This window comes from Desmodus rotundus, chromosome 6 (assembly GCF_022682495.2).
Source record: "Desmodus rotundus isolate HL8 chromosome 6, HLdesRot8A.1, whole genome shotgun sequence".
In the NCBI taxonomy this organism is placed as follows: domain Eukaryota; kingdom Metazoa; phylum Chordata; class Mammalia; order Chiroptera; family Phyllostomidae; genus Desmodus; species Desmodus rotundus.
In genome coordinates, this window is record NC_071392.1 from 105,933,515 (window position 1) to 105,961,223 (window position 27,709).

At 49.8% G+C, this 27,709-nt stretch overlaps 1 protein-coding gene across 3 annotated transcripts; it reads right to left on the minus strand.

The window, feature by feature from the left end:
• Positions 1-234: 234 nt before the first annotated feature.
• Positions 235-21,152, minus strand: SGK2 (serum/glucocorticoid regulated kinase 2). Of its 3 annotated transcripts, none has more exons than XM_045194893.3 (15): positions 20,918-21,152; positions 16,759-16,919; positions 15,545-15,609; positions 14,940-14,989; positions 14,391-14,448; positions 14,122-14,205; positions 13,137-13,265; positions 11,945-12,057; positions 11,608-11,644; positions 10,565-10,651; positions 9,257-9,352; positions 8,156-8,311; positions 5,986-6,075; positions 2,638-2,842; positions 235-787 (listed from the first exon to the last, which is right to left on the minus strand). In XM_045194893.3, the coding sequence occupies exons 2-14, from the start codon at positions 16,910-16,912 to the stop codon at positions 2,678-2,680; spliced, it is 1,284 nt and encodes a 427-aa protein (XP_045050828.1). In that variant the 5' UTR covers positions 16,913-16,919; positions 20,918-21,152; the 3' UTR covers positions 235-787; positions 2,638-2,677. The 3 variants fall into 3 exon arrangements, with proteins under 3 accessions (XP_045050828.1, XP_045050827.1, XP_024415524.2); XM_045194892.3 differs by having other exon boundaries at positions 239-787; positions 13,137-13,268; positions 16,759-16,998; positions 20,918-21,140; XM_024559756.4 differs by having other exon boundaries at positions 239-787; positions 13,137-13,268; positions 20,918-21,133.
• Between the last annotated feature and the right edge of the window lie 6,557 nt (positions 21,153-27,709).

Here is a 27,709-nt window from a genome sequence, read left to right on the forward strand (position 1 = left end):
ACACAGTCTTCAGTGAGGGATAAAAATGGAAGTGATGTGTTTCCACTGTAGAGAGAGTAGGCCGTGTCACTTGAGAGTTGGCACAGGTCTTGGGATCCTTCTGCTCCGTGTGGAGTCAGTGTTTGCCAGAAGACGGAAAGAGTACCTATCCAGAGCACTTCTCCCACCGTTGGGGGCTGGGGGAGAAAAAGCAACGGTCTTAGATTCAGCCACCATCAAGTTCAATTCCTGGCTGGGTGACCCTGGGCAAGTTGCTTAATCTCTCTGAGCAAATGTTTCTTATCTGTAAAGGAGGTTAATAATTTCTAAATGCTGGCTCACCGTGAGGTGTGTAGATAATGCACTTAACACTCAGAACATGCTCAATAAACAGGCGTAGCATGATCAGTTCTATATCATGGTTTTTCTCCATGTTTATTTTCTATCCTGGTGAGAATGTTGTGATCTTACAGCCTTAGAACAGAGATAACCATTATGTGTTTCACAATCTACAGCAGGTCGTGTACTTTTGACAGTACTAGCACATTTTGGACAATTACAGTCTCTTGGTTTTTGATTTGGGAAGTTGGGGGGATTTTGGCCCCTCCCTCATGTTCTACATTTGTCAATCAACAGACACTATGAAGATAAATCAGAGTGTTTCAGAGTTCTCAGTGCACGTCAAAGGGTAACAACAGCTCTTCCTGACCCAGCTTTGGTCTCCACTGCCTGTGTCACTGGTGCGTTCTCCATCGTCTTCAGCGTCATCCCCTATAATTTCTGGGGTGGGGGTGGGGAGCAGGCTGCCCTGGAAAAATGGGAGGGAGAAAAGGGCTGAGTTAAGGCAATAAAAATCACAGCACACACTGATGTTAAGAAAGTTCCTCTCTTATTAACAAACCAAAAAGCTAGTAAGTAGATAATGAACCACAGGTTTGTGAAAAAGAAGCCTCTTTCCAACGAAATAAAGCACATGATCCATCCCTACAAGTGTAGTGTATTCTGAATTCATGAGGTTAGGTTCTCACATTCTGTCCAGAATTACCTTGACAAATAACTAATCTTGATCACATGGAGCTCCATGGGTGGCTGGGAAGCTGTGGTCACCAAGCTGGCCCCAGCCCCTAGCCCTGTCCAAGGCCTGGGCTCATGCATGGCCTTAGACCTGCCAAACATACAAGGGCAGATGAGGTGGAGCACACCATGAACTTGGCAGCCAGGGCCAGACCCTGAGTGTCCAGTTGAATGTCTCCTCTTCCACGCCCATTTCCCACCATCCAGTTTATTCTGATCAGTTCCTGATTTGGCTCTCATTACCGATTTTGACAGCTATTCTGTTGGACCCAACAGAGTGGGAGGCAGATGAGCACAGAGGTTACATGTGAGAGCCCTGGAGTCAGCCCATAGGGCTCTAAGTCCCAGCTCTGGCCCTTACTAGCTATGGGACCAGGCAAGGAACAAGAACTCTGACCCTGTTACTTCATTGGTAAAAAGGGATCCGCATAGTTCCCACCTAGGGTTGTTTGGATACAAACTGGTAATAGACTTGAAAGAGTCTAGCACAGAAACTGCTTCAGCATAGGCTGGTGTTCTGAAGCTGACTGGACAATTAAGCGGAAAAGGGGATGGGGGTTAAAAGCATCAGAAGCTCTTAAAGTCATTGCAAAGCTAGAGGATGAGGCTCAGGACTTCCCAGGAGTGAGGGGAATGACACCGCAGCACTGACATGAAGGAATTGCTGCTGCTGCAGCTGCCACAGAGCCCCGATTGCCACAATTTACATCATTGCCACCTCTACACCAGGGACTCGGTTTTGTGGGTACCGTCACCACAGCTACCACATGAAAGGGAGCTCCCAGTCCCTTCTTTGAGTCAAAATCTGGCACAGCTGCATCCCTGGGTCACATGCCTGGCCCTGGCTACAAGGGAGGCTGGGAAAGTAACTGTCTAGAATTTCAGCTACTGTCAGTGGAGGTAGTCATGGTCCCTCAGCCAGACACATGAAGTAGGACATTGCCTGAATAGAGGGAGGAGTTCCCAGGATGCCAGGCAGACAGATCTAATAACAAATGTCTAGTACTACTGGCAACAAAAAAATACCACCAACACAGGAAAATAAGAGAGGGTGTTGGGTGATACCCCATAGGCTTGCCACATCTCTGTCATTTCACACTTTGAGATAAAAATCTAAACACGAGAGGCCCTGCTGGTTGCCTACCCAACATTTTCCTCCTCCCCGCTTAGTGTCAGAATGCCTGTTTATTAGGAGTAATAATGTGCCAGCTAATAAGTCCCATATCCCAGCCTCCATTACAGGTAGGCATGGGTGGCTAGTGAGCAGAGTCAGTGGGCGGGGGTTTCAGGGAAACTGTAAAAGTGTCTGTTGGCTCTTCCCTCCTTCCTCCTTTCTTTTCCTGCCTAGAACACAAAAGCAATGGCTAGAGCTCCAGTAACCACCCTATGATAATGTAGCAACTAATATTGAGGCCATCTGCCAAGGATGGCAGAACAAAATATAGAAAGCCCCTGAGTATCTGATGACCTGTGGTACCAGCCCTGGGCCACCTAACACAATTCTTTATATGCTGGAAACAAAATCTTATGTAAGCCATTGTTTCTTTGAGTTTCTGTTCCTGGAAGCTGAAGGTGATTCCTTACAGATCCAGCTGTCTTCAGAGCTGTTGCAGGGACTTCTCTCCTAGCAATCCAAGGCGGCGTCATCCTCCGGCACATAGGAAAATCCCAGGAATGCACTTGAGGCCCCAGAGCTGCTGGCCACAGTGTCCGGAGTGCAGCCAATGGACTTTGACACGGCTTCCTGAGTGAACTCTGGGTCAAAGTGTTTCAAGTCAGCAGGTCCTGCCTGTGAATATAAGCCAACAATGAGATGGGAACACGGGCATCAGAGCTGCCAAAGGAACCCACAAACCCTGAGAGGGATGCTGGGCCTCCCCTCCGAGCACTCTCTGGACACCCTTCCTTAACTGTCACTTACTCATGAGCTTACATTAGTTTTTTATTCCATGAGGTCCAATAACCACATATTAATTCCTCTAACTCCCTGGCAGTGTCCATGCCTACTTCACAACAACCAACCCTAAGACAAGCCTCGTCAACATATACTTACTGAATGCCTACCAGGCACTGTTCATGGCCCTGGGAATACGGGAGAGCAAAATTGAGAGGGCCCCTGCTTTCATGGAGCTTATATTAAGAAAGGGGCAGGAGGATTGAAAATAAACATGTACACAAATAATTTAGGGTGTTGATAGGTCTCATAAAAATATAAAATAGGGTAATATGGTAAAGAGTGATTAGATTGCTTTAGCTATTTTGCACAAGACCTGTGAAGGAGATTGTAAAAATGGTCACAAATTCTCCATTCCCATCCAGAGATGGAGTCTCTTCCTCCATCCTTTAATATGTGTTAGCCACGTGACTTGCTTGGGCCAAAGAGACATTACCAAATGTGATGCAATTGGAGGCTTGCAAAACACACACTGGGAGTTCTCTCTTGTTGCACTTGGAACCCTAAGGCCACCAATAAATAAGCCCAGGCCATCCTGCTGGAGTTCGAGAGGCCTCATGAACAAGGACCCAGCTGCCCCAGCTGCTCCAGCTGCCAAGCACATGAGTGAGGTAATTCTAGATCATCAACTGCCAGCTGACCTGCTAGCTGAGTGTTAACATGAAAGAGCCCCGCAGAGACTGCTGGCTTGGCCTGGGCCAAAAAAACCACCCAAATAACCCATAGAAGCAGAAGGAAGTAACAAATTGTTTTAAGCTACCTAGTTTGGGGGTGGCTTGTTATGCAGCAAGAGCTAGCCAATACAACCTCTCTGTGGAGGAGGCACTGTCTGTGGAGAAGACTGAGACAGCTGGGTTTTATGCAGTAAGCAGGTGAGCAAGTAGAAAGGTCTACAAATCTCTAGTATGCAAGCCTCAGCCTGTGGAACTGAAGAGACCTTGGCTTCTAGCTTCTCAAAAAGGCCACAGGATGCAGTGGCACTAGCCCAGGACCCAGAGTTCCGAGATCAGAACGTGAACCCTGGCCCTTTTTTGATGTATGGCCCTAGACAAGGAAAGTCTGTTCTGCTTTTTACAAATGAAGACACTGATGCTAAAGGAACTTATTCAAGCTCTCACAAGTGGTAGGTGACAGAGCAGGAGCCCCACTATGTCTCACTCTGAAGTTCCTGCATTGCATTTTATTCCCACCCCGTCTAGTATTTTGTGTGTTATTCTCTCTCCAGGGTGTATGTTCAATACTATCCTCAAAGTCTTCTTTTAAATCCTCAGACAAAGACACTTTGCAGGTGCCTGGACTGAACATGTCCTCTCTGACAACTGATGTCAAGGACCCGGTGCTCAAAGGCACATTCACGAACAGGTGGACCACCGAAGGAGAGATGTGAATAGTAACCCTGGCAGTGCTGAGGCGTGCAGGCTGCTTGGATGAAGGGGACTCGACGTGGCTTGATGGTTAGAGGTGGCCAAGAGAGTGTCCAGTGTCCACCTGAAATGGGGTTCTTTCTGTTCATACTAGTACTGCTAATTAACATTTACAAACTAACCACCTTCATTGTGAATCAAAGAAACATAAATTAAAGCAATACTAGATGCTATTTGTTTTACTTAAATTTGCAAAGTTAGAAACAATGCACACGCTGCAGAGAGTAAGAATTCTCCAGCAGACTCCACCGGCCAGAAATAGACTGCACTCCCTAACACACAGTGAGGGCAGCAGGACTCAGGAACCAGGAAGCATTCACATTCTTTGACCTGGTCATTCCCCACCTGCAATCCATCCCAAGGAAATAATCAGATCTCTGGGCAAGGACAGACACTTAAAGATGTTCATCAGTACTTTACGATAAATTAAAAAATGGTGATAATCTAAAGTTCACCATTAGGAGCAGGATTGAACACATTATGTCGCCAACATAGGATTGAAATCGTATGAGCCACTTAAAATGATCCTTATAAAGTTTTATATTACGTACAGAAGTAATGACACAGGCCCTGACTGGTGTGGCTCAGTGGGCTGTGCACCTGCCTGTGAACTAAAACGTCACTGGTTCAATTCCCAGTCAGGGCACATGCCTGGGTTGTGGGCCAGGTGTGTGGTTGGGGGCGTGCAAGAGGCAACTGATCCATGATTCTCTCGCACATTGATGCTTCTCTCTCTTTCTCCCTCCTTTTTTTAAAAAAAGATTTTATTTATTTATTTATTTATTTTTAGAGAGGGGAAGGGAGGGAGAAAGAGAGGGAGAGAAACATCAATGTGTGGTTGCCTCTCACGTGCCTCCCACCAGGGACCTGGCTCACAACCCAGGCCTGTGCCCTTATGGGAATCGAATCTGCGACCCTTTGGTTTGCAGATGCTCAATCCACTGAGCAGCACCAGCCAGGGTAATAAAATCTTTTTTTTTTAAAGTAATAATGACATAGTTTTTAGCAAAAAAAAAAAAAAGATGGGGTGGAGGAAAGTATCTATAAATAAAATATAACCTAGGTAAAAATCACAGAGAAACGACTGAAAGGAAACACATCAGCTATGGTTTCTCTTGGGTAATGAGAGAATAAGCTTCTCTCCCCTGTTGTTTTAAGCTTCTCTGTTTTACATACTTTCTACAATGAATACATGCCATTTTTCTTATCGGGAAAAGAGCTAACCATAGGGGGGAAATGTCTTTACAGGGCTTGGCTCCATCTGGGGGCGCTAAGTGACACAGAGCACTTTAAAACCCATCCAGGGCTGTGCAGTGAGAGTTACTGGTGCTAAAAATGAAGAAGTGGAGGCATGGCCCATCACACAGAGCTCAAACTGGCAGTCAGGACTCCCGGTTCTAGACCAGTTCTGCATCTAATTTTCCATGTGACCTTGGACAAAGCATGGAGCCCCTTGGATCCAGGTTTTTTCCACCTGTAGAGAGTTGGCCCAGAGGCCCTGCAAACTCCCACCAGCCCTGATAATCCAGAATCCGCATTGTGGTGACCTCTTACCACATTTGGGTTGAAGGGGGGCGTCAGCCTCTTGTGGTACAAGTCATCCCAGTTTATGGGGCTGAAGAAAACGTGGTTCTTTATCTCAACCTGCAGGAAGAAGGTGCTGATCAGAAGCAGCCCTCCCTGTAGGCGCTCCAGCCCCACCCTGACTCTGCCCCAAGCTCCAACTCTGCTGGCAACTGACTGTCAAGCCTGAAAACCTTTACTGAGAATGTAAGTTGCCCCCAGGCTGGTTTCCTGGGAGGACAATTCTGCGGCCAGGCCTCTCCCCTTCACCATCATCAGGAACCCAGACCTTTTCCCTGTGGCATTTGTTTATTCCACATCTGTTTATTGAACACCTACTCTGTGCCAGCACCTGGTACCCTTTGGAGGTACGTCACTGAACGAGACAGCAGAACCTGCCTTCAGGGTGCCCGGGGGATCTTGGCAACCCCACCCCACTCTGCCTTAGTGCATTTGATTCTTCCAGAATGCACACCAGAGAAATAGACAAAGCAACTCGCTCCAGAAGGTTTAGGAAGGAAAGCCCCTGAGAAAAGCTGTGGGCTCCCAGAGACCCAGAATTTAGGACTCAGCCCTGGGCGGGTTTCACCACTTCTTTCCTACTCCAAACCAATGTCAGCACCAACTGTCTCCTGTCCCAGCAGGACCCCCTCTCTCTCTGTTTCTCAAGAATGATTCTCTGGCCAACTTATGTCAGAATACTGTCTTCTAGGCTTGTTAAAAAGCCAGATCCAAAATATCCCAGGTCCCTCAAAACTAGTGACACTGGTTGTACCCAAGGACATTTGTTCACTGCTTTTAGAGAGAGAAGGAAGAGACAGAGAGAGAGAAATATCGATGTGATACATTGATCAGTTGCCTCCCGTATGCACCCTGACCAGGGATCGAACATGCCACCTAGGTATGTGCCCAGACCGGGAATCAAACCAGCAAACTTTCAGTGTATGGGATGACCAACAAACTGAGCTACACAGGCCAGACCAAATCATACATATTTTTTAAGATGCAAACTGGAATGAGTGCACTGGTCTTCATGAAAGCCTCATTCCTAAGCCGGCCAGGGACGGGTAGATAAATGCCCTAAATGTTGTTATACTTCACAGCATCTGACATGTAGGGCTGTTGGTACAAACACTTAAAAAGTACTTACTATGTGTCAGGCATTGGCCTAAGTGCCTTGCATATCTTAATCCATTTGGTTTGTATAGCAGCTTCGAGCTTAGGCACTATTGTTACAGCTGGGGAAACTGAGCTCAGAGAGAGAAGTTAAGTGTGAGTGGCGGAGGGGGGATCTGAACCCAGGTAGCCTGTCTCCTGGTCCATGCATCTCAGCCACGATGCTAGAAGAGAAAACAAACTTCCAGGGAGAAGAGTACTGTGGTCTTCCTTTTATAAACCCAAATATTCTTTGGTTGAGGAGAGAATGTAAGATTATTTTTTAAACGCTATTTTAATACAAAATATATAATAAACTTGTTAAGAGAATGGACTGTGACCTTTTCGTCTCTATATCCTGAGTGCCCAGCCTGGGCACTGGCAAGGAGGAAGCACTCACATATTTGTGAAAAGCCAGTTCGGTCCACTCTGCACAGAAGCCAGAGGAATTTCTTGAAACTTAAAATTGGCTCTTACCACACCCCTGCTCAAAATACCCTAAAGCATACCATTCTCCTCCTCGCTCCCACCACAGGACTTTTGCACATGCTGCCCAGTGTCTGGATGCCGCCTCCCAGCTCTGCATGAGTGGTCCCTTCTCATCCTTCAAGTCTCAGCTTGTCACCTCCTCAGAGAGGACTTCCGTGACCATGCAGGTGTGAATTCACCCCCTTATTATTGTCTGTCTCAGCTCATCGTTCATTTATTTCCTGATACTTGCCATGCTCTGTAACAATTGTATATAATGTTTGTTCATTGTCTCCCTGACCTCCCCATAAACTCAGTAAAGGCAGAGACCCAGTCTATTGAATCCCCAGCACCCAGTTCAATGTCTGGTACATAGTAGGTGCTCAGTAAATATTAGTTGAATAAAAGAACTAGACTGAAGGAAATAAGCAGCAGCATCTATGCATTTCCAAATGAACAAATTAGCTGGATGCATGTCACTGTGCTTCTGAGCTGCCTCTGCAGGGAGGGGCCAGTGCTTCACCAGCAAGTCACCTACAAAGTCTGCTTTGGAGCCCAGCCGCTGCCTCTGGTCCTTGTGGAGAAGGGCTTGAAGGAGGTCACAGGCAGCCACCGTCCGGCCCCCAGGGATCTGCAGTGGCTGGTGCAGAATGTTCTCGTACATCTGGGCTATGTCTTGGCTGTAGAAGGGTGGCTGGTGAGAGAGGGAGAGAGCTGGAAGATCATCCATGTGCAAGTGGGCACAAGTCTCAGAGACTTAGAGCAAAGCCGGGTTGCTGGAAGGGTCAGCCAGACCCGCTGATACAGGTCTTATACCTTGGCTCACAAGGCAGACTGGAGAGGGACAGAGACCTCTGGGCTTCCAGCACAGTGGAGAGGGCCTCTGAGAAGGCCAAGGAGTCTCGCTCCACCTGTGTGAGACTTGTGCACCTCCTGGGAGCATCCCCTGCCCCACCTCTCATAACACGCCTTGTGCACTAACTTTGCACTTTGCAAGGTTCACACGCTCCCCTTCATCATTTCATCCCAGCCTCACAACCATCCTTGGAGACAGGCCGCAATTGTTCAGAACAGAAGACAAGGCTCAGCAAGATGAAAGCCTGTGGCCTAGCTAGGAAGAGAGCCAGGCCCCAAACCGTATCCAGAGCCCGTCTTTCCTGACGCTCTTCCTCCCACCTGCTCTGCCAGCTCTTCCTTCCTTATGCCCACCAAGCTCTGTTGCTGAAGCCACCCCAGAGTGAGGCCTGGCCTGGGGCGAGTCTACATGTGCCTCCATCTAAACCTAGGCTTGGGTCCAGGGCTGGTTGCACCACCTACCAGTACTGTGACCTTTCTGGGCCTCAGTTTCCCTTTCAGTAAATTAAAAACAACTCCATTTTCTGCAGCCACTCTCAAAAAGCTGTTTTGAGGGAACCAAAGGGGTAACATAGGAGATGGTATATTATAAAGTGCTGCACTGGCGTTATCGACAAAGGCATATCATCCTTGTATTCACTTTGGCATCATCTTTTTTAGTTCGGAATGGAGAGATGGCCCTTTCGGTTCCTTGAGGGGCCTGAGCAGGTGACTCAAGGGAGAGACCCACCCCCACCTCTCCTCAGAGCCAGATGTCCCTTGCAGACAGCCAGATCCCACTCACCAGGCCGTGCAGCATCTCGTAGAGAACGGCCCCCAAACACCACCAGTCCACCGCCCGATCATAAGGCTCTTTACGAAGCACTTCTGGAGCCAGGTACTGTTGAGGGGAAACACTTATCTGAAAGACCCCCAGAGTCAGTTTCTCCACTTGTAAACAGGGCACTTGGAGAAAAAGGTCATGGAAGAGATGACATGTTGGGGCCTCTTGTCTCCTACATGAGCCGGGGTGCCATGTGCCCTGCTGCCTGCCCTTGGTAATGTCCAAGGAAGAGATGGCTGGGCTGTCAGGCTTGGGGAGGCCAGCTCTGTCCGGCGGACACCTGGCCATTCACAAACACAGACAATGGCTCCTGCGCAGAGAGGTCATCTGTCCATCAGCTATCCTGCAGCAAACCGAGGAGGCACAGCTGCGGTCTGAAGCCTGGATCGTCAAGCGAAGGCAGAACAATAGAGCAGCTAATACCCTGCCTCACGCCCAGCTGGGCAGAGCTTCCCAGTCCTGCAGCCTTGGTCCCACAACCCTACCCAGACAGCTGTCCAAGCAACTGGTGACCCCTTCCGGTCCGAGCTCCAAGGGTCAACACTGGTGAGAGTTCAAGGAAAGGGCTGAACCCCAAGGCTGCATGGAGGTGTTGGCAGAAGAGACAGACAGACGTGGGAATTACTGCTGAGACCCACAGGTGTTAACTTTCCAGGTTCTTGGTGGCCGGAAGAGGGCGGAAGAAAGGTATCTTTCACACTTGCCAGCCCTGATCTTAATTGTCAGGCTAGGCCCTCCTGTTGCACATGGACTTCACCCTGTAGGGCAGCCGCTATCCACATGTGGCCACCACGCACTGGAAACGTGGCTGGTCTGAGCTGAGGTGGCCCATCAATGTAAAATACACCCCAATTTCAAAGACTTAGGAAACAAAAGAATAAACTATCTAGACAATTTTATATTGATCATATGTTGAAATGAGAATATTTTGTGTGCATTGGGTTAATTAAAACACATTATTAAAATTAATTTCACCTGTTTCTTTTTACTTTGGCTGCTGGGAAATTTCAGTCGCCTGTATGGTTTGCATTTCTCTTTCTGTTGGGCAGCACCATGGCAGAGTCACGAGCAGCTGGCCGAGTCCCAGCAGCCCCTTAGAGCTGATGCCCCCGTGACACAGATGAGGGAAACAAGGCTGCGGGCACAGGCAGCTCAGGGGAAGTGCTTGGGTGGGAGAGGTGAGCTGTTTTAGGTGTATGCCGTTACCTCTAATCAGGCACTGTGGCCTCACCCCTCATGGCCTGCCTTCTCTTGGGAGGGTTAGCTCACCTCAGGGGTGCCGCAGAATGTGGACGTGGTCTTCTCCGGCTCTACCCCTTCCTTGCAGAGGCCAAAATCTGTCAGTACCACGTGTCCCTGTGGAGGAGGGGGGGAAGGGGCAGAAGGGTGGTCCAAGATTAAGGTATGGCCAGGCCTAACCTTGAAGATCAGGCGCCGTGGGGTCTGATGCCCTGCACAGGCTGGAGGCTCTACTGAAAAAACTAGGCCTTCCGGACTGGGAGCGGCACAGGGGGCGGTGGGGTCGGGGAGAGATGGCGTCCCGCTGTCTGCCCAGCTCATTGCAGACCCAGACCCATACCCTGTAACAGTGGCAGCTCCAGAATGTCCTCGCTGGAGGGGGCTGGTAGCAGAGCTCTGGAGACTGAGGAAGCAGCCACACCTTGCCGCAGCGGGGCAGGTGGGAGGCTGGCAGAAGTGGTGGAGAGGGAGAATACCACGGGGCTCTGCCCAGTCCCTTTAAGAGCTGTTGTGCCCTTCTCCCCTGCTGGGACACTGCCTTCACCCAAAGTTCTGGCCCTCCCATGGGGTGGTCCCCACCCAGTGAATGACCAGTGCAGGGGCACAACTCCCAGCCTACACACCCCAATTAAGAACAGTTCTGAAGAGCCATTCCAGCTGGGCCCTCCTCACCCTGATCAGTTGAGGCCTTACTTGCAGCCACAGTGCAGGTGAGCTTCCTCTCCCGTCCAATCCTGCCTTTTTACTCCCTTAAAGGTCAATCTCTTGACAGTGTTCCCCAATAATCTTCTGTACCCAATGTTTCAGCTAAGGGTCTGTTCCCAGGGAACCCAGTCTAAGACATGGAGGACTACAAAATCCATGAGCCTCTACCTGACTCCACCCCTGCCCCCTATAGACCTCCTGTACACACATGTGCACATATACATGCTCTCGTGTGCACACACGTATGTGGGCACATGGACACACACATACTTGAATGCATTCCTACACAATATATGCATGCCCATCCACACACACTTGTGGGTGCATAGAATACGTGTGCAACTATGCACACACACACATACACACACCTGGCAGTCCAAGAGGATGTTCTCTGGTTTCAGGTCCCTGCAGGAAACAAGAGAAGAGCATGCCATGATGGCTCAGCCACTTAGTGAGGACAGTGGGGGACCTGGGGTCCTGGCGGGAGGGGTATTCATGGAGGCTCACGGAGATGTCCAGGGAAGCCTGAGGGGGATGGGCACTTGATCCTAGAAAGGACGAGGCTCCCACCCTACTGCACTGGGGGCACTCTCCTCAGACAAAGGACCAAGTTCACTGGGATTCATCAGGACTTAGGGGTGCTCACAACCCCTGGTTGTTGGGGCAGAGGGCCAGGCTTGGCTGTGAGCCACAGGCAGGCCTCACCTGTAGATGATGTTGAGGGAGTGCAGGTAGCCAATGGCGCTGGCCACCTCGGCGGCATAGAACCGGGCCCGGGGCTCCAGGAACCTGCGCTCCCGCTGCAGGTGGAAGAAGAGCTGGAGGGAGAAGACACCTGTGAGAGGGTTTCCTGGGGTGGGGGTGGAGGGGCGGCTCCAGCTCCCAGAGTGCAGGGGGCAGCTGGCAAAGTCACCCCGTCTCTGAGCCACAATGCACTCAGATGACAAAGGATATGCCGGTCTGCACCCCATACAGCAGTTGTGGGTGTCCAAGGGGTCAGCAGGAGAGATGAGTAAGTGTGGATTGAGTGCCTACTGTGTGCCAGGCTCCAAGCCAGAACCCTTCACATCTCTTATCCCATTTAATCCTCATGACCACCTTCAAGGTATCAAATACAAGCTAGTTCCGCCTAAGAGGAAACTGGGAGGGGTCAGAGCTGTCAGGTGACTTGCCAAGTTCACTGCAGCCTGCAACTGGCAGAGCTGGGATTTGAAGCTGGGTGGTTCAAAGATGTGTTTTTCCTCCACCCGAAGTGATAAGATTATTGTGGCTGAGACCAGCTCAGCCCAAGTTAGATCTGCCTATGGGCCGTTGCTTTGGTCTCTTTTGCTGGCATGGAAAGCCCTTCATCTCCACCAGGTGGCTTAGGGATGCAGGAAAAACACTCCCATCTTGGCACCAGGCTAAAAAGCATGAGGTCACACAACTTAAATCTGTGATCGCTGAGGAGACCCCACTAAGCTTTTCCCAGAGGGCCAGAGTAAAGTCCAGGAGGGAACTCAGCTCATCCAGCTGTGCTTCCTGGTCACCAGCGACCTTCGGGGCTTCATTTGCCACAGTGATGGGTCACCCCACCAGTGGCTTCTGGGGTAAAATGAGGGCATTAGAAACTTTGACCGCAGAGCTCCTCTAACATCGGCCTTTCCCAGGTGAGCCTGGGCAGCTTTGCAGGGGGAGTCAGTATGGACCCACATTCCAATCCCAGTTCTGCCAGGTACGAGCTGGGTGCACTTGAGCAAGTGAGTTAGCTCCTGAGCCTCGGTTTCTTCATGTACAGAATGGGCCTGTTGTATGAATAACATGAGATCATTCCAGAGCCTGGTACTCAGCAGGTATGTGGGATGGACAGCCCCCAGCTAAGAGCTGGCCCAGGGGAGCTCCCTGCAGGCCCACCCACCTCTCCTCCGTTGACGTAGTCGAGCACAAAGTAGAGCTTCTCGGGCGTCTGGAAGGAGTAGCGCAGGCCCACAAGGAACGGGTGCCGCACATTCTTCAGAAGGACATTGCGCTCCGCCATGATGTGGTTCTGCTGTGGGGTCACACAGACAGGGGCACGTGTCACAGCCCACAAGGCCCCGCTGGTGGGGGTTGCCCTGCCCAGGACCTTCCCAGGCCCCTCCTCAGACACCCACTGTGGGTCCTTACTGCCAGGCCCAACTCCTTGCCTAGTATTCAGGGTTTTGTGTGGTTGCCTCATCCCCAACCAGTCCACATGGATGCAGCTCCAGCCCCCAGAAAAGAAACCCCTACCCCCCAACCCTGGGGTCACGAGCAAAGCATTTATGATTACTGAATAAATGAAGCCACATTCATGCTTTAGTTCATGCTGTTTCCCCTTCCAGGGCACCCTCTTTTCAGACCTTCAAGGCCAGCTGCAAGGCCACCTCCCTCAGGAAGACCTCCCCCGCCCACTCCCAAGATGTCCTTGTCCTCTCCTGAGTCCTCCAAGTTGATATTCAGTCCTCTCTCAGGGCCTGCTCACTCCTCCTAATGGGGTTGGCATAAATGAGCTAAAGCCTTGGCAACTCCAGGATGGCTGTGGCTGGAAGGGCCTTCAGACAATGAAGTGTGACCCCACCCTGCACAGACGCATAGAAGAGGCGGTCACCTAGACACGGCCGAGAGCTTGTTCACGTGGGGCCCCGAATTTCCCAGGGGAAGGCACAGGGCTGGGCTTGCTCCTCCTGCAGGCCTGTGGGTGAGGTGGTTGACCTACCTTCTTTGAGAAGGGTCAGCATCCTGGGCACCACCTGGCCCCCTGCTGTGACCGCCTCTTCACCCAGCCCATGGACCCCCTCACAGCTGGGACTCACCTTGGGAAGCCACCCTAGCCTGGGAGTTGAGGAGAAGGAGAGGAAATGCTTATGCCTGAGCTCGGGTACCTCTTTGTTCTTTAAGATGGATTTTTTCTGCAGCACCTTCACTGCGTAGAACATCCCGTCGGACTTGCGCTTGGCCAGTAGGACCTGAGTGGAAGCAGAAGCACAAGCCCGTGCAGGTGACCACTCCTCTGATGGCCCCCAGCTCTGGTCCTGCATCCCCGAATCTGCAGGTTGTAAGCTCCCTCTTTGCACATGTGAGTGACAGGCAGGGGGTGGAGGAGGCCGGAGAAGGGGAGATCCAGGCCCCCCACTTTCACCATGTCACTCACCTTCCCATAGTTCCCTTTGCCAATGACTTTGAGGAAGTCGAAGTCAGTGGGCCGGGCACTGGGGGAAGAGGGGAGAACACGGGTCAGCATTTGCAAGCTTGCAAAACCTGGTCCTGAGATCAAATCCAGACTTCTTTTTCACTTTGAAGGTGGGGAATACAAGGAGCTTTCCTACGGCCAAGCCTCCTCACCGCTAAAGTATTCTCAGCCAAGAGGGGTCTTATAAGCCTGGCCCCTGCCCCTGGGGACCTCACGATCAGGTAAATAACAGGTACGGTGGGGAGAAAACCAGACACAACTGCATAGAAGGCGAGAGATCTGGCTTCAAAGCCTGAGAAGGGCCTGAAGGGTGGGGATCAGCTCACAGAGCAGACTTTGGGCGGCATTCCAGGCCCAGGGCTCAGCAAGGGCGGAGGCTGTGGAATTAGTGAGGTAGAGGTGGGGGACGGTCCTGGGCGCAGTGGGCAGAGGGTCTTGAAGGTAGACCAGAGAACTTGGATTTTATTCCCAAGGCTAGGGAAGAAAGTTGCTTGAAAGACCAGAACTTACTTTGGGTTGGCTGAAGGCCCCAGGTTGATGTTCTCATTGGCCCTTGAGGGCTAAAGACATTTACACAAAGAAGTAATTAATATCCATAGGTGTCTACTCCATGGCTCCCTCCCTGTCCCCTGGCCCAGGCCCTGATCCATTCTCCAACATCTCTACTAGGCTCCTTCCTTCCCTCCTCCCTTCCTCCTTCCCTCCCTCCCACCCCTCTCCCCACCCACCCCCTATCCACCATCTCATCTGTTTCTCACAACAGCCTTGGGCGCCTCGCCGTCGTGCCAGTTGTGAAGGTGAGGAACCTGAGGCCCAGAGAAGGGCTGTCCTGTCCAAGGACTTACAGGCAGCTCCAAGACATTACTAGAACCCAGGTGTCCTCAGGGCCAATCCTATGACCTTTCCACTCCATTTACTTCTTGAAGACTTTGCCCAAGTCTCTTATCTATTTAACCAACAAATAGACCACTTCTGTGAGCTCAGAGTGACCCCCGTTGGTCCCCCAGTCCTGTCTGGGATGGCCCACCTGCCTGGAACGTGCTTCTGTCGATTTTCTGAGCTAGGCAAGGACGTGAGCCCCCTGGTGGTGGGGAGGGGAACCAAGACCCACTCACCTGTGGACTGGGGGTCCCGGCTGGGATAGGACCAGAGTCCATTCTGTAACAGTGATAGGGTGGGGCTGGGGGCACAAGGAGGAGCAGGCATTAGAGAGCTGGTTGGGGAGTTAGCTTCACCTGTCTAGGGCTTCGCGCCCCGCTGCCCTCACCACCCCTCCCCAACCCCATCCGCGCACCAGCCATAACCTTGAGCTCCTTCTACCCCAGAGGCCAGCCACCCCTGCATGAGACAACCTCCACTGGGAAGGAGGGAGGATGGTCAGGGTGGCCCCTCCCAGGCTGAATCTTTTACAAGGGTTGGGGACCGCCAGAGTAGCAAGATCCCTGAGAGCCAGGCAGCTCCAAAAGTCCACGATGGCCAGGCTGGAGGACCCTGGCAGACCATAAAGTCTGCCGCCCTCGCTCCATTTCACAGGTAGGGAGCTTGAGGCCTGGAAAGGGACTTGCCAGGATGACACAGCTTGTGAGGGGCAGCTGAGCTGCCCAGGCTCCCGTCCAGGCATGTTGCCACCCTGAATTCCCGGGGGCAGCCCCAGCCTGGACTCTGTGCTATCTCCCTGCCACAGGGACTTCCGCCTAATGCCCCTGGCAGGCAGCTGCCTTGGGGCCTTGGGCTGACGCCATGGAGAGACCCCAGACTGAGATTAAACAGATCAGCTGGTCCATGCAGCCAGGAGCACAGTGTTTGTCCATGCGCCAACCCCCAACCGCCCCCCCCCCCCCCCCCCCCCGCGGGCTGGAGGAGGCTGGCCTGTCTACACCCTGGCTCAGGGTGCCCAGGGCCCCACAGCCCCACCCACCTCTGCTTGGAAGGTCAAGGCCAAGAGCTGATATTTCACCTGACGTACCCGTTGCTTGGGGAAACTGCTGGATACTGTGCATCTCAAGACCACAGCCTTGGCCCTTTGTGGGGCACAGGCTGCAGCCCAGCCTCTCTGGATAGACACTGCCCATCTTTATGAGGGGGCACTTGGAAGCACTGCCCAATGGCCTTCTGGGGAGCTGAGAAAGTGACCACAGGGGAAGGGAGGGAGTCCCCAGGCTCTGTGGAGACCTGAGAGAGCAAGCTGAAGAACTGCCTGCTAGAGAGTGCAGCAGCCTGGTGCCCTTGGCCTGCGCTCCCGTAGACAGCCCGCATTGCGGCCACACCCTCTCCTGTGCTGACTCCGATGGCCCCTCTGCCAGGCCCTGACCTCCCGGGCCCCACATACCTGCACCAGCCCGAGGAGAGGCAGCTGAGAGAAGCAGCAGTTGGAGCTGGAGGACGGGCCGTGGACAAGAGAGCCTCTCTCTGTTCTCCCAACAAGGGCTGAAGTGTCTGTGCCTGGTGCTGGCCTGGCCCCAGCTCGAAACTCCCGGCAGCATCGGGGGGCTGTTGATGTCATGCAGGACCCAGCAGAGCTTAAGATGGGGCTGGGAGACCTCTGTTCCCTCGGGGACATCGCCTCCCCCTGGGGGTGGGCGACAGCTGCAGGAAAGCCCTGGAGACTCGGGGCTTGGTGGAATGTGTGAGTGTGGGTCAGGGTGTGTGTGCAGTGTTTAATGTGTGGATGTGCTTCGGCCTGTCTGTCTGTCACGTCTGTGTGTCCCTGTATGTCACGGTGTTTGTGTCGGTGTATGAGTCTATGCAGGTGACTACCTGTGTTCTGTTGTCAGCGTGTGCCATGGTGATCGAGTTTGTATAATTTTGTGTCTGTACCTGTATCTGTGTGTTCTTGGTGTGTATATGTGTGTGCTCCGGGGAGCCTCTGTGTAGTGTGTCGATGTGTCCATGTGTATCTTTACATGTGTTTGTATGTATGTGTGTGAGTGTGCATGTGGGCATCTACGTGCGTGAGTCTGCAGATGAGTGTGGGTGTCTATTGACACATGTGTGTGACCACGTGCAGGTCACTGTGTGTCTGCATTCATATTGGTGGGTAAGTGTGTGTGTGGGGGGGGCTGTCGGGAAGAAGACCTGCCCCTGGGGCATACCCAGACCTGGTGTAAACCATTGGGACTGAAGATGAGGCCCCAGGACCTCAATCGTGGCAGCTGAGAGCCTTTCGCTTCCCAAGAACTTGCAGATGTTTGAGCCCCGGTGTCTGGCCCAGTCCAGCTGGCCTTGGTCTCTGACTGCCGAGTACTTGGGCATTTGGGCCTCTCCCTGCTGGCCTCAGGAGAGGGCCGGCTGGCCCACAGCTCTCCAGCTACATGCAGCGGCACTCGGCTCATGAAGTTCTTGCTGCCTGGTAGGATAATTATTCACGGGGTACTCATGGGGTTCCTCCTCTCCCCTGGAGCACATGAGGGGTCATCTGGGGAATGCAGGAGTGACAGGGCCTGACATAGCCCCTGTTCTTCTGGAACTTCCTGTGTGGCTACCACATGCCACACTCAGACCTCTGCAATTCACCATGGTGGAGGGATCTATGGCGCTGGGGCCAAGGGCTTGGTCAGGGAGGGACCTGAGCCTAGAGGCCTTGGAGGTTCTCTGCGGGCTCTGAAGGGCAGGGTGCTGGGTGATGTCAGCCAAGGAAGCCCGAGTGAACAGTATCACAGCCTACCATCTTCCAACAAAACGGGAATGTTGAACCCATACACAGATGGGCAGGACGTCATGTTGACAAAACACACGCTCAGAACAAGGACATTTCTTTTCAACAACCAGCCCCTGGTTGGCCCCTCGTTCAGCAGCACTGCTTAGAACAGGAGAGCAACAGTGGCTATAATAACGACCTACGTGATCCACCCCAAGGCACTTCAGCATACATATCGCTGCTGAAACAGCGCCTTCTCTCGACCTTGCATCCCCACCCAGACACTGTCCGTTTCTCTGTCCCCTTTTCAACTCGTCTCCTCGAAAGAGTTGTCTTTCCATTTCAAAAAGGCTTGCACCCCAACATGGCACCAAAACAGTGGCTTCCACGTGCCAGAGCCAGTGATGAATTCTTCATCTCCCACTCACTCGGCTTCTCAGGGGGGCATGACGCACCCCCTTTTCCTGCTCGGTTTAGGGAGCTTCCTGCTTTCCTCTGACCTCCCTGACTGCTCTTCCTCCTCCTCTTCTGCTGGATCCTCCTCTTCTTTTTACCTGAAACGCTGGCCTGCCCCGGGGCTCAGCCCTTGGACCTCTGTCCCCACTTGTTCCCTGGTAGATTTCAAGCAGTTTAACAGCATTGAGCACCTACTACACTCAGTAATTCCCAAACAAATCTCTCGCTCTGATTCTCGCCCACATTCCGAATTTAAGTATCTAATTGCTTCTTTGACGCCTCCCTGGGTAGATATCCAGGCACCTCAGATTCGCGTGGCTAAAACAAGTCTCGGCTCACATTCCTTCCACTCTTCCTCAGCCTGCTCCTTCCATCTCTGTAATGATGCTGCCACCTACTCAAAAGTTCACGTTGGCACCCTCACCCCACCCTCACTCCTCCAAGAACTCCCACCAGGCTCTAACTTCCAAATGCATCCAGAAACCCACCGCTGCACCCCCCCTGCCTGAGCCACCAGCGTCACTTGCGTGGATTATTGCAATAGCTGCCCTACTGATTCTCTGTTTCTCTCTTCACCCAGTATGATCTCTTTCCACCAAAAGCCAGAATAAGTCTCTAAAAAGGTAAATCAGATCACGCGAGTTGTTGCTCAAAACGCCAGTGACCCCATCACTTGAAGGATCAAAATCCAAAGTCTTTGGCATAGTCTGAGAGATTCCACCCGACCTGGCTCCACCTTCTCCCCACTGCTCTCCTCTCACTGCGCTCCAGCCTCTCTGGCTTTCTGGCTGTCCCTCCAACGCAGAGGGTCCCCCGGCCTCCTGCCCCTCGCACTTACTTTTCCTCTGCCCACAGTGCTTTTCCCCAGACATCTGCATAGCTGCCTTCCGCTAACGTCACTGAGGTCTCTGCTCACATGTGACCACTCAGACAGGCCTTTTCTGATTGCTGGCACCCAACTGCCCTGGTTTGTCTGGGACTTCCAGGCTTCCCAGGATGTGGGAAACTTTCAGTGCTAAAACCAGTACATTCCTGGACAAACCAGGATGGCGGGTCGCTCCATAAAACCAGTCCTGCTCATTCCCTATCCCCTTTTCCTGCTTTATGTTGTACTTTTTGACACCTTCTCACACAAGGCTTTATTTTCTGTCTCCAATGAGAAGATCAGCTCCACAAGGGCAAAGAGTTCTGTTCACCGTTGACTGCCCAGCTCCCAGACCGGGGGCAGGAATATAGTCGAAGCTCCATACATATCTGACTCATCAATCAAGGAATGAATTGATAAGATAAATTACAGGACATGTAAAATGGAAAATTACCCAACAACAAACAAAATCGATACATGAGCCTATGCTAAATGAAGCAGGAACATATATATGCCACAGTGTCAAGCAAAAAGAAAAGAAAAAAAACAGGGTTCGGAATGGTAGGTGTACCAGGGACCATCTTTGTACAGAGAAAAGAGACACGCGTGGACCCGTACATTTGTGTACAGCCACAGAGAAGAGTCTGGAGGGCCACGACCCAAGGTGACAGTGGGACAGTGGGTCAGGGTATTTTTTTTCATCTTTGTAGCAATGTGTAAAACTTCTAAGCCCTGTGGGAACTTTGACACACCCATTGCTCCCCGTCACCTTGACTGTGACCCCCACATCTGAGCAGCTCTCCCCCCTGCTATGGCTTCTTGCTCCCTTCTCTGCACCTGCTCCTGTTGTTGTATTTGTCTTCCCTCTACTGTGATCGGTCCATTTACCCCTTCACCCAGGGCACACCAATGGCATACCAGTGACAGTATATACCAAGCACCAGGTGGACCTGAGGTTGGTCCCACAATGTCATGGGTTAGGAACTATATCATCTTCCCCGTTTGAAGGAGGAGGACACGGAGGCTTGGAGAGGTGACGTGACTTGATCAGACCCCAGAGCCAGTAAATCGTATAACTGAGATTTGAACCCAGGCAGTGTGACTCCAAAACCTGAATTTCAGGAAGATGTTAGAACTTTAGAAAAGGAAGGCAAGAAGTTAGGGGGAAGGGAGTGAGGACGTAAATTGGTTAGTTAGGAAGGAAAACAATTAGGTAGCTGAGAAGGTAGAGAGAGTTAGCCAAGAGGGAAGGAGGCAAAGGAGGGAGGGGTAGGGGAAAAGAAGTTAGGAAAAAAGAAAATTAGGAAAGAAGGAAGTGAAGGAGGAAAAAAGAAAATTAGGAAAGAAGGAAGCGAAGGACGGAAGGAGAGAAGAGTTAGGAAGGAAAAAAGGGTTTTAGGACGAAGGGTATCAGGAAGGAAAGGAAGTAAATAGGTAGTTAGGAAGCAAGTTAGCTAGGTAACTAGCTAGTCAATTTGGCAGCCCATCAGGCTGGCAGGCAGGGGTGCCGCTCACAGCTGAGCCTCTCACCTGAAAACTCTGGGTCCCAGCTCAGGTCCTGGGGAGCAGCCCCGAGCACAGCTCTGCCCTCCTGTCTCTCAGCATGGTCCCCCCAATCCTGAACTGCCGGAACAAACTTCTCTGTCAGGAGTGACTTGTCACCCACTCACTAAGACTCCCAAACAAGCTCAAGTTCAACCTACAAACCCTGCCAGCTGATTCCTGGCCACGGGGCCTTCCAGTTACTCATTAACTGCTGGGCCTGAATCACGGTGCTGACTGCACTCACTGGCTCCTCAAAGACCCTGCCCTGGGGAACCCTCTGAACTTTTCAAAGCTACTGCACAACTGATGTGACCTTGGTTGGGCAAGTGACTTCAGCTCCCTGAGCTTCACGTGAGTTATGTGTGTCCTGCCTCAAAGGGGGTGGGGGGAGGTCTCTGAAGTTCCTTGCAATACTGTCACATTTTTCTTGTCTGAAATCTCACCCTCACCTTCCCAAGTTCAGCTCAAATGCTGACTCCCACACAGCCTTCCCTGATTCCATCAGCTGAATCACTTTCCCTTTCTGTTAGAGCCTGGAGAACAGGCCACCTGAAGGGCAGGTCACACAACTGTCCCCTCTGCTGGTCCCTGATAGGACCTCCAGCCTCTGTGATTAGCCCATTTCGTGGACACCTCCAGGGAGGGGCAGCTTACACCCGACATGTCTGGCACTCTCTTGCCATCCAGAGTTCGCCTGCACTGGCTCTGTCCGGGCACCATCCTGGGAGAACCACGGCTGGCAGAGACCCATGCCCTCCTCTGCCCTTCCGAGACCTGAGGCTCGGGACCCAGGGCTCAGCTCTCGCCAGCTCCCATGGAGAGAAGACTTTCCCTGGTTGATCTGAAGGTGCCCAGACTGAGGGTTCTAACTCAGGGCAGGGACAGGGCCTGGCCTGCTGGACAGGTAAGAAAAGCTCCACCCAGTGACACCCTCCTCAGCAGGCAACTCAGAGTCTGACCGCCATGCTGCTTTCTCCAATTATATTTCATTAAAATGTCAACAGCATACCCTGGTTGGTGTGGCTCATTTGGTTGGAACATCATCCCGTGGACTGAAAGTTAGCAGGTTCGATTCCTGGTCAGGGCACATAGCCAGGTTTTGGGTTTGGTCCCCAGTCAGGGCATGTACAGGAAGGCAACCAAGTCAATGTTTCTCTCTCTCTCTCTCTCTCTTTCAAGTAATGAAAAAAATGTCCTCGGGCGAGGATTTAAATAAATAAATAAATAAAATGCCAACAACTTTCCAGTCATTCTAGTGCTTTAAAAGCTAGCTGCTTGTCCTGGCTGAGTAGGTCAGTTAGGTTAGAGCATCATCCTGATCCAGTCGAAGGTTCGATCCCAGGTCAGGGCCCAAACAACACACCCATCAGCACATGACTGGCCCCACCCAAATCGGGGTGGGGCGGCAGCCCAAGTGCACCAAGCAAATCAGGGCAGAGCCCTGGGTCCTGCCCCTTTCTGGAGCTATCCTGTTAGTGTTCCACCAAGCCCACCTCCCCTGCACTCCCAAAGCTGGTTTTTAAAGACCCGCATACTGGCATTGCCTAAACTGTATTGGAGATTCCCAGCATACAGAAGAATGTGAAATAAAAGTGGAAGTTTCCTCTCCAAACCATCTTCGATCGCATTCCCAGAGGCAACTGCTGTTAAACTAAACACTGACTGTCCTTCCAGATTTTGGCATGTGCCCTAATCTACGTATCTCATACGCTTTTCCCCCCAGAAAAACGGGTCATACTATCCATAGTGTTCAGCCATTCACTTTTTTTTCTCACACACACCTTTCCATGTCAACACAAAAAGATTCAACTTAAAAAAAAAAAACCCTACATCACATTCTATCATGTGGGATTAATTTCCCTATCTCTGTTCCCTAGTCCTCATTTCTTTGCTGGTGGACATTCAGGCTGTTTTCAGTTTCGTAGTAAGTCTAACGAGGCTGCAGAGAACATCTTTGTGTTAGTGTCCCGTGGCCTGGCGCTAGCGCTTCTGTCTGCTAACTGCAAGTAAAGGCGTTGGGTTAATGCTGACCTCCCTACCAAATCACTCTGGAAAGTAGTACCGACTGCCATGGCCGTCAGCAGGGCTTACACTTGCCCTTTCCCCAAGGGCAAATCGCCAAGGCCACCCCTACTGGGAGGCCACTGAGGGTGCACATCACCTCCCCATCTTCTCCCTCCTTTTCCCTTCCACCCTCCTGTCTCTTCTGTCCAACTGGCCGATTCTGTTGTTTGGGTATGAAGGGCAAAGGGACGGGAAGGAAGACAGGAGACTGAACCAACGAGAACCCAAGTCCATGAATGTTGCCTCCACCCTGCGATTCCTCAGCCCACTTTCCCGTGCTTATCTGGCCCCCCACTGCTCCCCTTCCCTGCACACACACTCTCACGGCTGCAGATTCATCCATGGCCAGAGGGCATACCAGGCATAGGGGTGTTCATAACTGCCTCATTTGAAGAGTTGGAATATTGAATACACATACATATACATGAACATACACATGTGATTCTCTCATAAGCTCTGTTACAGTGGAAATGATCCTTTCAATACAATAGCATAGGTTTCGGTTTTATCCTTCCATTCTCGCCTGGACAGCCACTCAGCTGGCAACTTGGCTCTTCCTTCCCACCACTCTGGACATTCCCTTCATCCTTATCTTTGTTGCCTCTCATTTTCCCCTTAAAAAAATTTTTTTTAATTGTGGTTAAATCTATGTAATATGAAATTTGTCTTTTTAACTATTTTTAAGTGGACAGTTCAGGGGCATTATGTACATTTACAGTTTTCTGCAACCATCATTACTATGTAGTTCTATTACAGAACAGACTGGGGGGAGCGCTGAACGATATAAAAGACCCCCCTTTTTCTCCAGGGGTCCCTCCCCTGCACTAGGTTCACTTTGCCCACCGCCAGAGGAAAGATGTCTCTCAATGCCAGAGATTGGTAAAAGGGAAAGGAATTACTATTTATTTAAAAGTTAAACAGACTAAAGTTCTTTAGAATACCCACAAACACACACACTTCCTTTTTCCTTTGCCCAGTCTGGGGTGCCATATCTCAGGAAAGAAGTAGAAGTCTGTGATTCAGGCTCCCGGCACCATCCAAGTGGCAAAAAGGGAGCACTTCCAAAACCACATGGTCCCAACAAGACGTGTGGTCCCAAAAAAGAGAGGTGAAATGGCTGTGGCACCTGGGTTTAAATCCCAGCGCCAATCTTCCTCTGCAGCCCCATTTCCGGCTCCTCCCACAATTGGCCACAGCTGCCAGCATTCCGGGCAGGTGTGGCCCTGTGGTGTGGAGCCAATTATCTCCAAGCTCTTCTGGACCCCATTACAAATCCCTATTTGGGGCCCCCCTCTTGGCTGCACCCTGTTACAGTTCCAAAACTTCTTCATCACCCCAAAGAGGAACTCTGTACCCACTAAGCAATAACTCTCTATTCCTTCACTCCATCCTACTAACTTCTAATCTACTTTCTGTCTCTATGAATTTGCCTGTTCTAAATCTTCCATATGAATGAAATCATACAATATTTGTCCTTTTCTGTCTGGCTTATTCTATTTAGCATAATGTTTTCAAGTTTCATCCATGTTGTTTATTCCTTTTTATGGTTGAATAATATTCCACTGTATGGACATACCACTTTTATCTACCCATTCATCCATCAGTGGACACTTAAGTTGTCTCCACCTTTTGGCTATTATGCATAATACCTCAACGAACACTGTCATACAAATGCAATACCTGTTTTCAAATCTTTCAGGTACATATTTAGGAGTGGAACTTGTTAATAATATGGTCATTCTCTGTTTAGCTTTTTAAGGAACCAAACTGTTCCTAAATAGCCAAACTGTTTTGCCCAGTAGCTGCACCATTTTACATTCCAACCAGCAACTTTTCCATATCCTTGCCAACAATTGTTATTTTTCCTTTTTAAAAAAATTATAGGAATCCTAGTGGGTGTGAAGTGGTATCTCATCATGGTTTTGCCTTGCATTTCTCCGATGACTAATGATGTTGAACATCTTCTCATGTGTTTTTTAGTCATTTGTGTATCTTCTTTGGAGACATGTCTAGTCAAGTCCTTTGCCTGTTTTCTTATTTGGGTTGTTTATCTTTCTTTTTAGTTTTAGGAGTTCTTTATATATTCTGGATAGTAAACCCTTGTCAGATAACAATTTGCAAATATTTTCTCCCATTCTGCAGGTTGTACTTTTACCTTTTTGATTATCTCCTTTTGTGCACAAAAGTTTTTCAGTTTTTCAGTTCAACTATTTTTTCTTTTGTTGCTTGTGTTTTTGCTGTCACATCAAGAATCCATTGTCAGTTTCAAGGTCATAAAGATTTAACTATGTTGTCCTCTAAGTGTTTTATGGTTTTAGCTCTTATATTTAGATATTCAATCCATTTTGAGTTCATTTTTGTATGTGGTGTAAGGTAGGCATTGAACTTCATTTTTCTCAACTTTATGTTTTTTACATGTGGAAATTCAGTTGTCTCAGCCCTATTTCGTGAAGAAGCTGTCTTTCCCCATTGAATAGACTTGACACTTTTATCTAAAATCAGTGGCCTATACGGGTTTATTTCTGGACTCTCAATTCTATCCAATTGGTCTTCATGTCTGTCCATATGCCAGAATCACACTATTTTGACTACATTATCTTTGTGGTAAGTTTTGAAATTAGGAAGAGTGAGTCCTCCCATTTTGTTCTTTTACAAGATTGTTTTGGTTTGGGGAGGCCCCTTGCGATTCCATAGGAATATGAGGATGGGCTTTTCTACTCCTGCCAACAAAGGCCATTGGAATTTTGATAGGGTTTGCATCGAATCTGTAGGTCACTTTGGGTAGTATTGACATCGTAACAACATTAAGTCTTCCTACCCATGAACACGTGTGTCCCTCCATTTATTTAATCCTTCTTTAATTTCTTTCACCAGTGTTTTATAGTTTTCAGTATGTCTTTCATCTCCTTGTTTAAATTTATTCCTAGGTATTTTTTTAGATACTGTTGTAAGTGGAATTGCTTTCTTAATTTCTTTTTTGGATTGTTTGTTGCAGATAATTGGAAACACAAGTGATTTTGTGTTGATCTTACACTCTGCAACTATGCTCAATTTATTTAATAGCTCTGGCAGCTTTCTTGTGGATTCTTCACATATAAGATCATGCCATCTACAAAAGAGATCATTTTTACTTCTTCTTTCCAGATGTGGATACCTTTTATTTATCTGTCTTATCTAACTGTTCTGGCTAGAACTTCCAGTGCAATACTGAGTAGCAGAGGTGGAACTGGGCTTCCTGGTCTTGTTCCTGATCTTAGGTAGAAAGCTTTCAGTCTTTTACCATTGAGTATGATGCTCGCTGTGGGCTTTTTTTTTTTTTTATTGTGAAATGGTATTGATTTTGTCAAATGACTTTTCTGCATCAGTTGAGATGATCACGTGTTTTTCCCCCTCTCATGCTAGTAATGTGATATATTACAAAGATTGATTTTCTTATGTTGAACTATCCTTGTATTCCTGGGATCGTCCTCTTTTTTTATGTACTCTCTCATTTTGATGGATCACATCCTCCAATGCCTTTCTGAGGAAAGGTGCAGAGGAGGCAAAAGTTTGAAACCTGGCACTTTTCTGGGCAATATTCCCAACTTTATCTTTCAGCCTTGTGTTCAATTATTTTTCTCTCTGCAATCACATTTTGAATTTCCAAAAGTCCTTTCTTGTCTCTCAATGTTTCTTTTCCTTTTATAGCAGCCATGGCTGGTTGAGGATCTCGCTTCTGACCTGCACAAAAATCAACTCTCCCAGGGCAATAGTTAGGAAAGATGGAAGACGGATGTTGGTGGAACGAGACTAGCAGATGAGGTGGTAGAAACATGGGGGTATTCCTTCTGATGACTTCCATTTTCTCTGTGACACAGATGGGGACGACATCTATTGAGATAACATGGAGGGTAATGGGTAGGAGGTTTCAGGAGTATAAAAAGGGAAGTCAAGGCCAACCCCCACCCCCCCAAAACCCAGCTGCTTCCTGCGCAGCCCTGAGGTTTCGCACTGAAGCCAGAGACTGTCAGTCACCCATGACAACCACTTTGCTCAGCCAGCTAAGTTTCCAGTCAAGATGTGGAAGTGATGGCTCTTCGACAGATCCATGGTTGGTACTCTTCTAGCCAAGGAGTCTGGAAGAACAGCAGGGCCCAGGATTTAAGGATATTGGCGAAAAAAATGTGCTTGACCATGGCATTTCTGCTACTTTCCCATCTGCTCACAGTCTCTGGAAACCATAACAAATTCTAACTGTTCAGCTTGGTATTTCCCCACCTGAAAGTTTCATGTTATTTTAAAAACTGAAGGCTTCATTGACTTCTCTGCCCTTACCATTCACAAACTGTCAAGGCTCAGGCCTTTCCCACTTTTCTCTGTGGATTCCCATTGTTTATATTTTTCCACGTAGACAGTATACGCATATATCCTGTGTTCCTTATCTTTAAAATGAAATAAAAATCAGATTCTTTAGGGCCTTAACAGCAGAAAGAACACTTTATTCTCTTCAGTAATGGGACTGTACATATTCACATGGTGTTTGCTGGACACTTTACCATGGAAATAGAACAAACTATGCATGTCATTCAGTCGTTCAAGTTTATTTATGTTGCTTCAATACAATGACAGAGCACGCCACATGTTTGTAACTCTTTCCCCCTCATGAGTCGAGTCACTTTATCTTAAACCAGAAGATTCTCTTAAAGAACACACACGTATGTGCACACACGCACA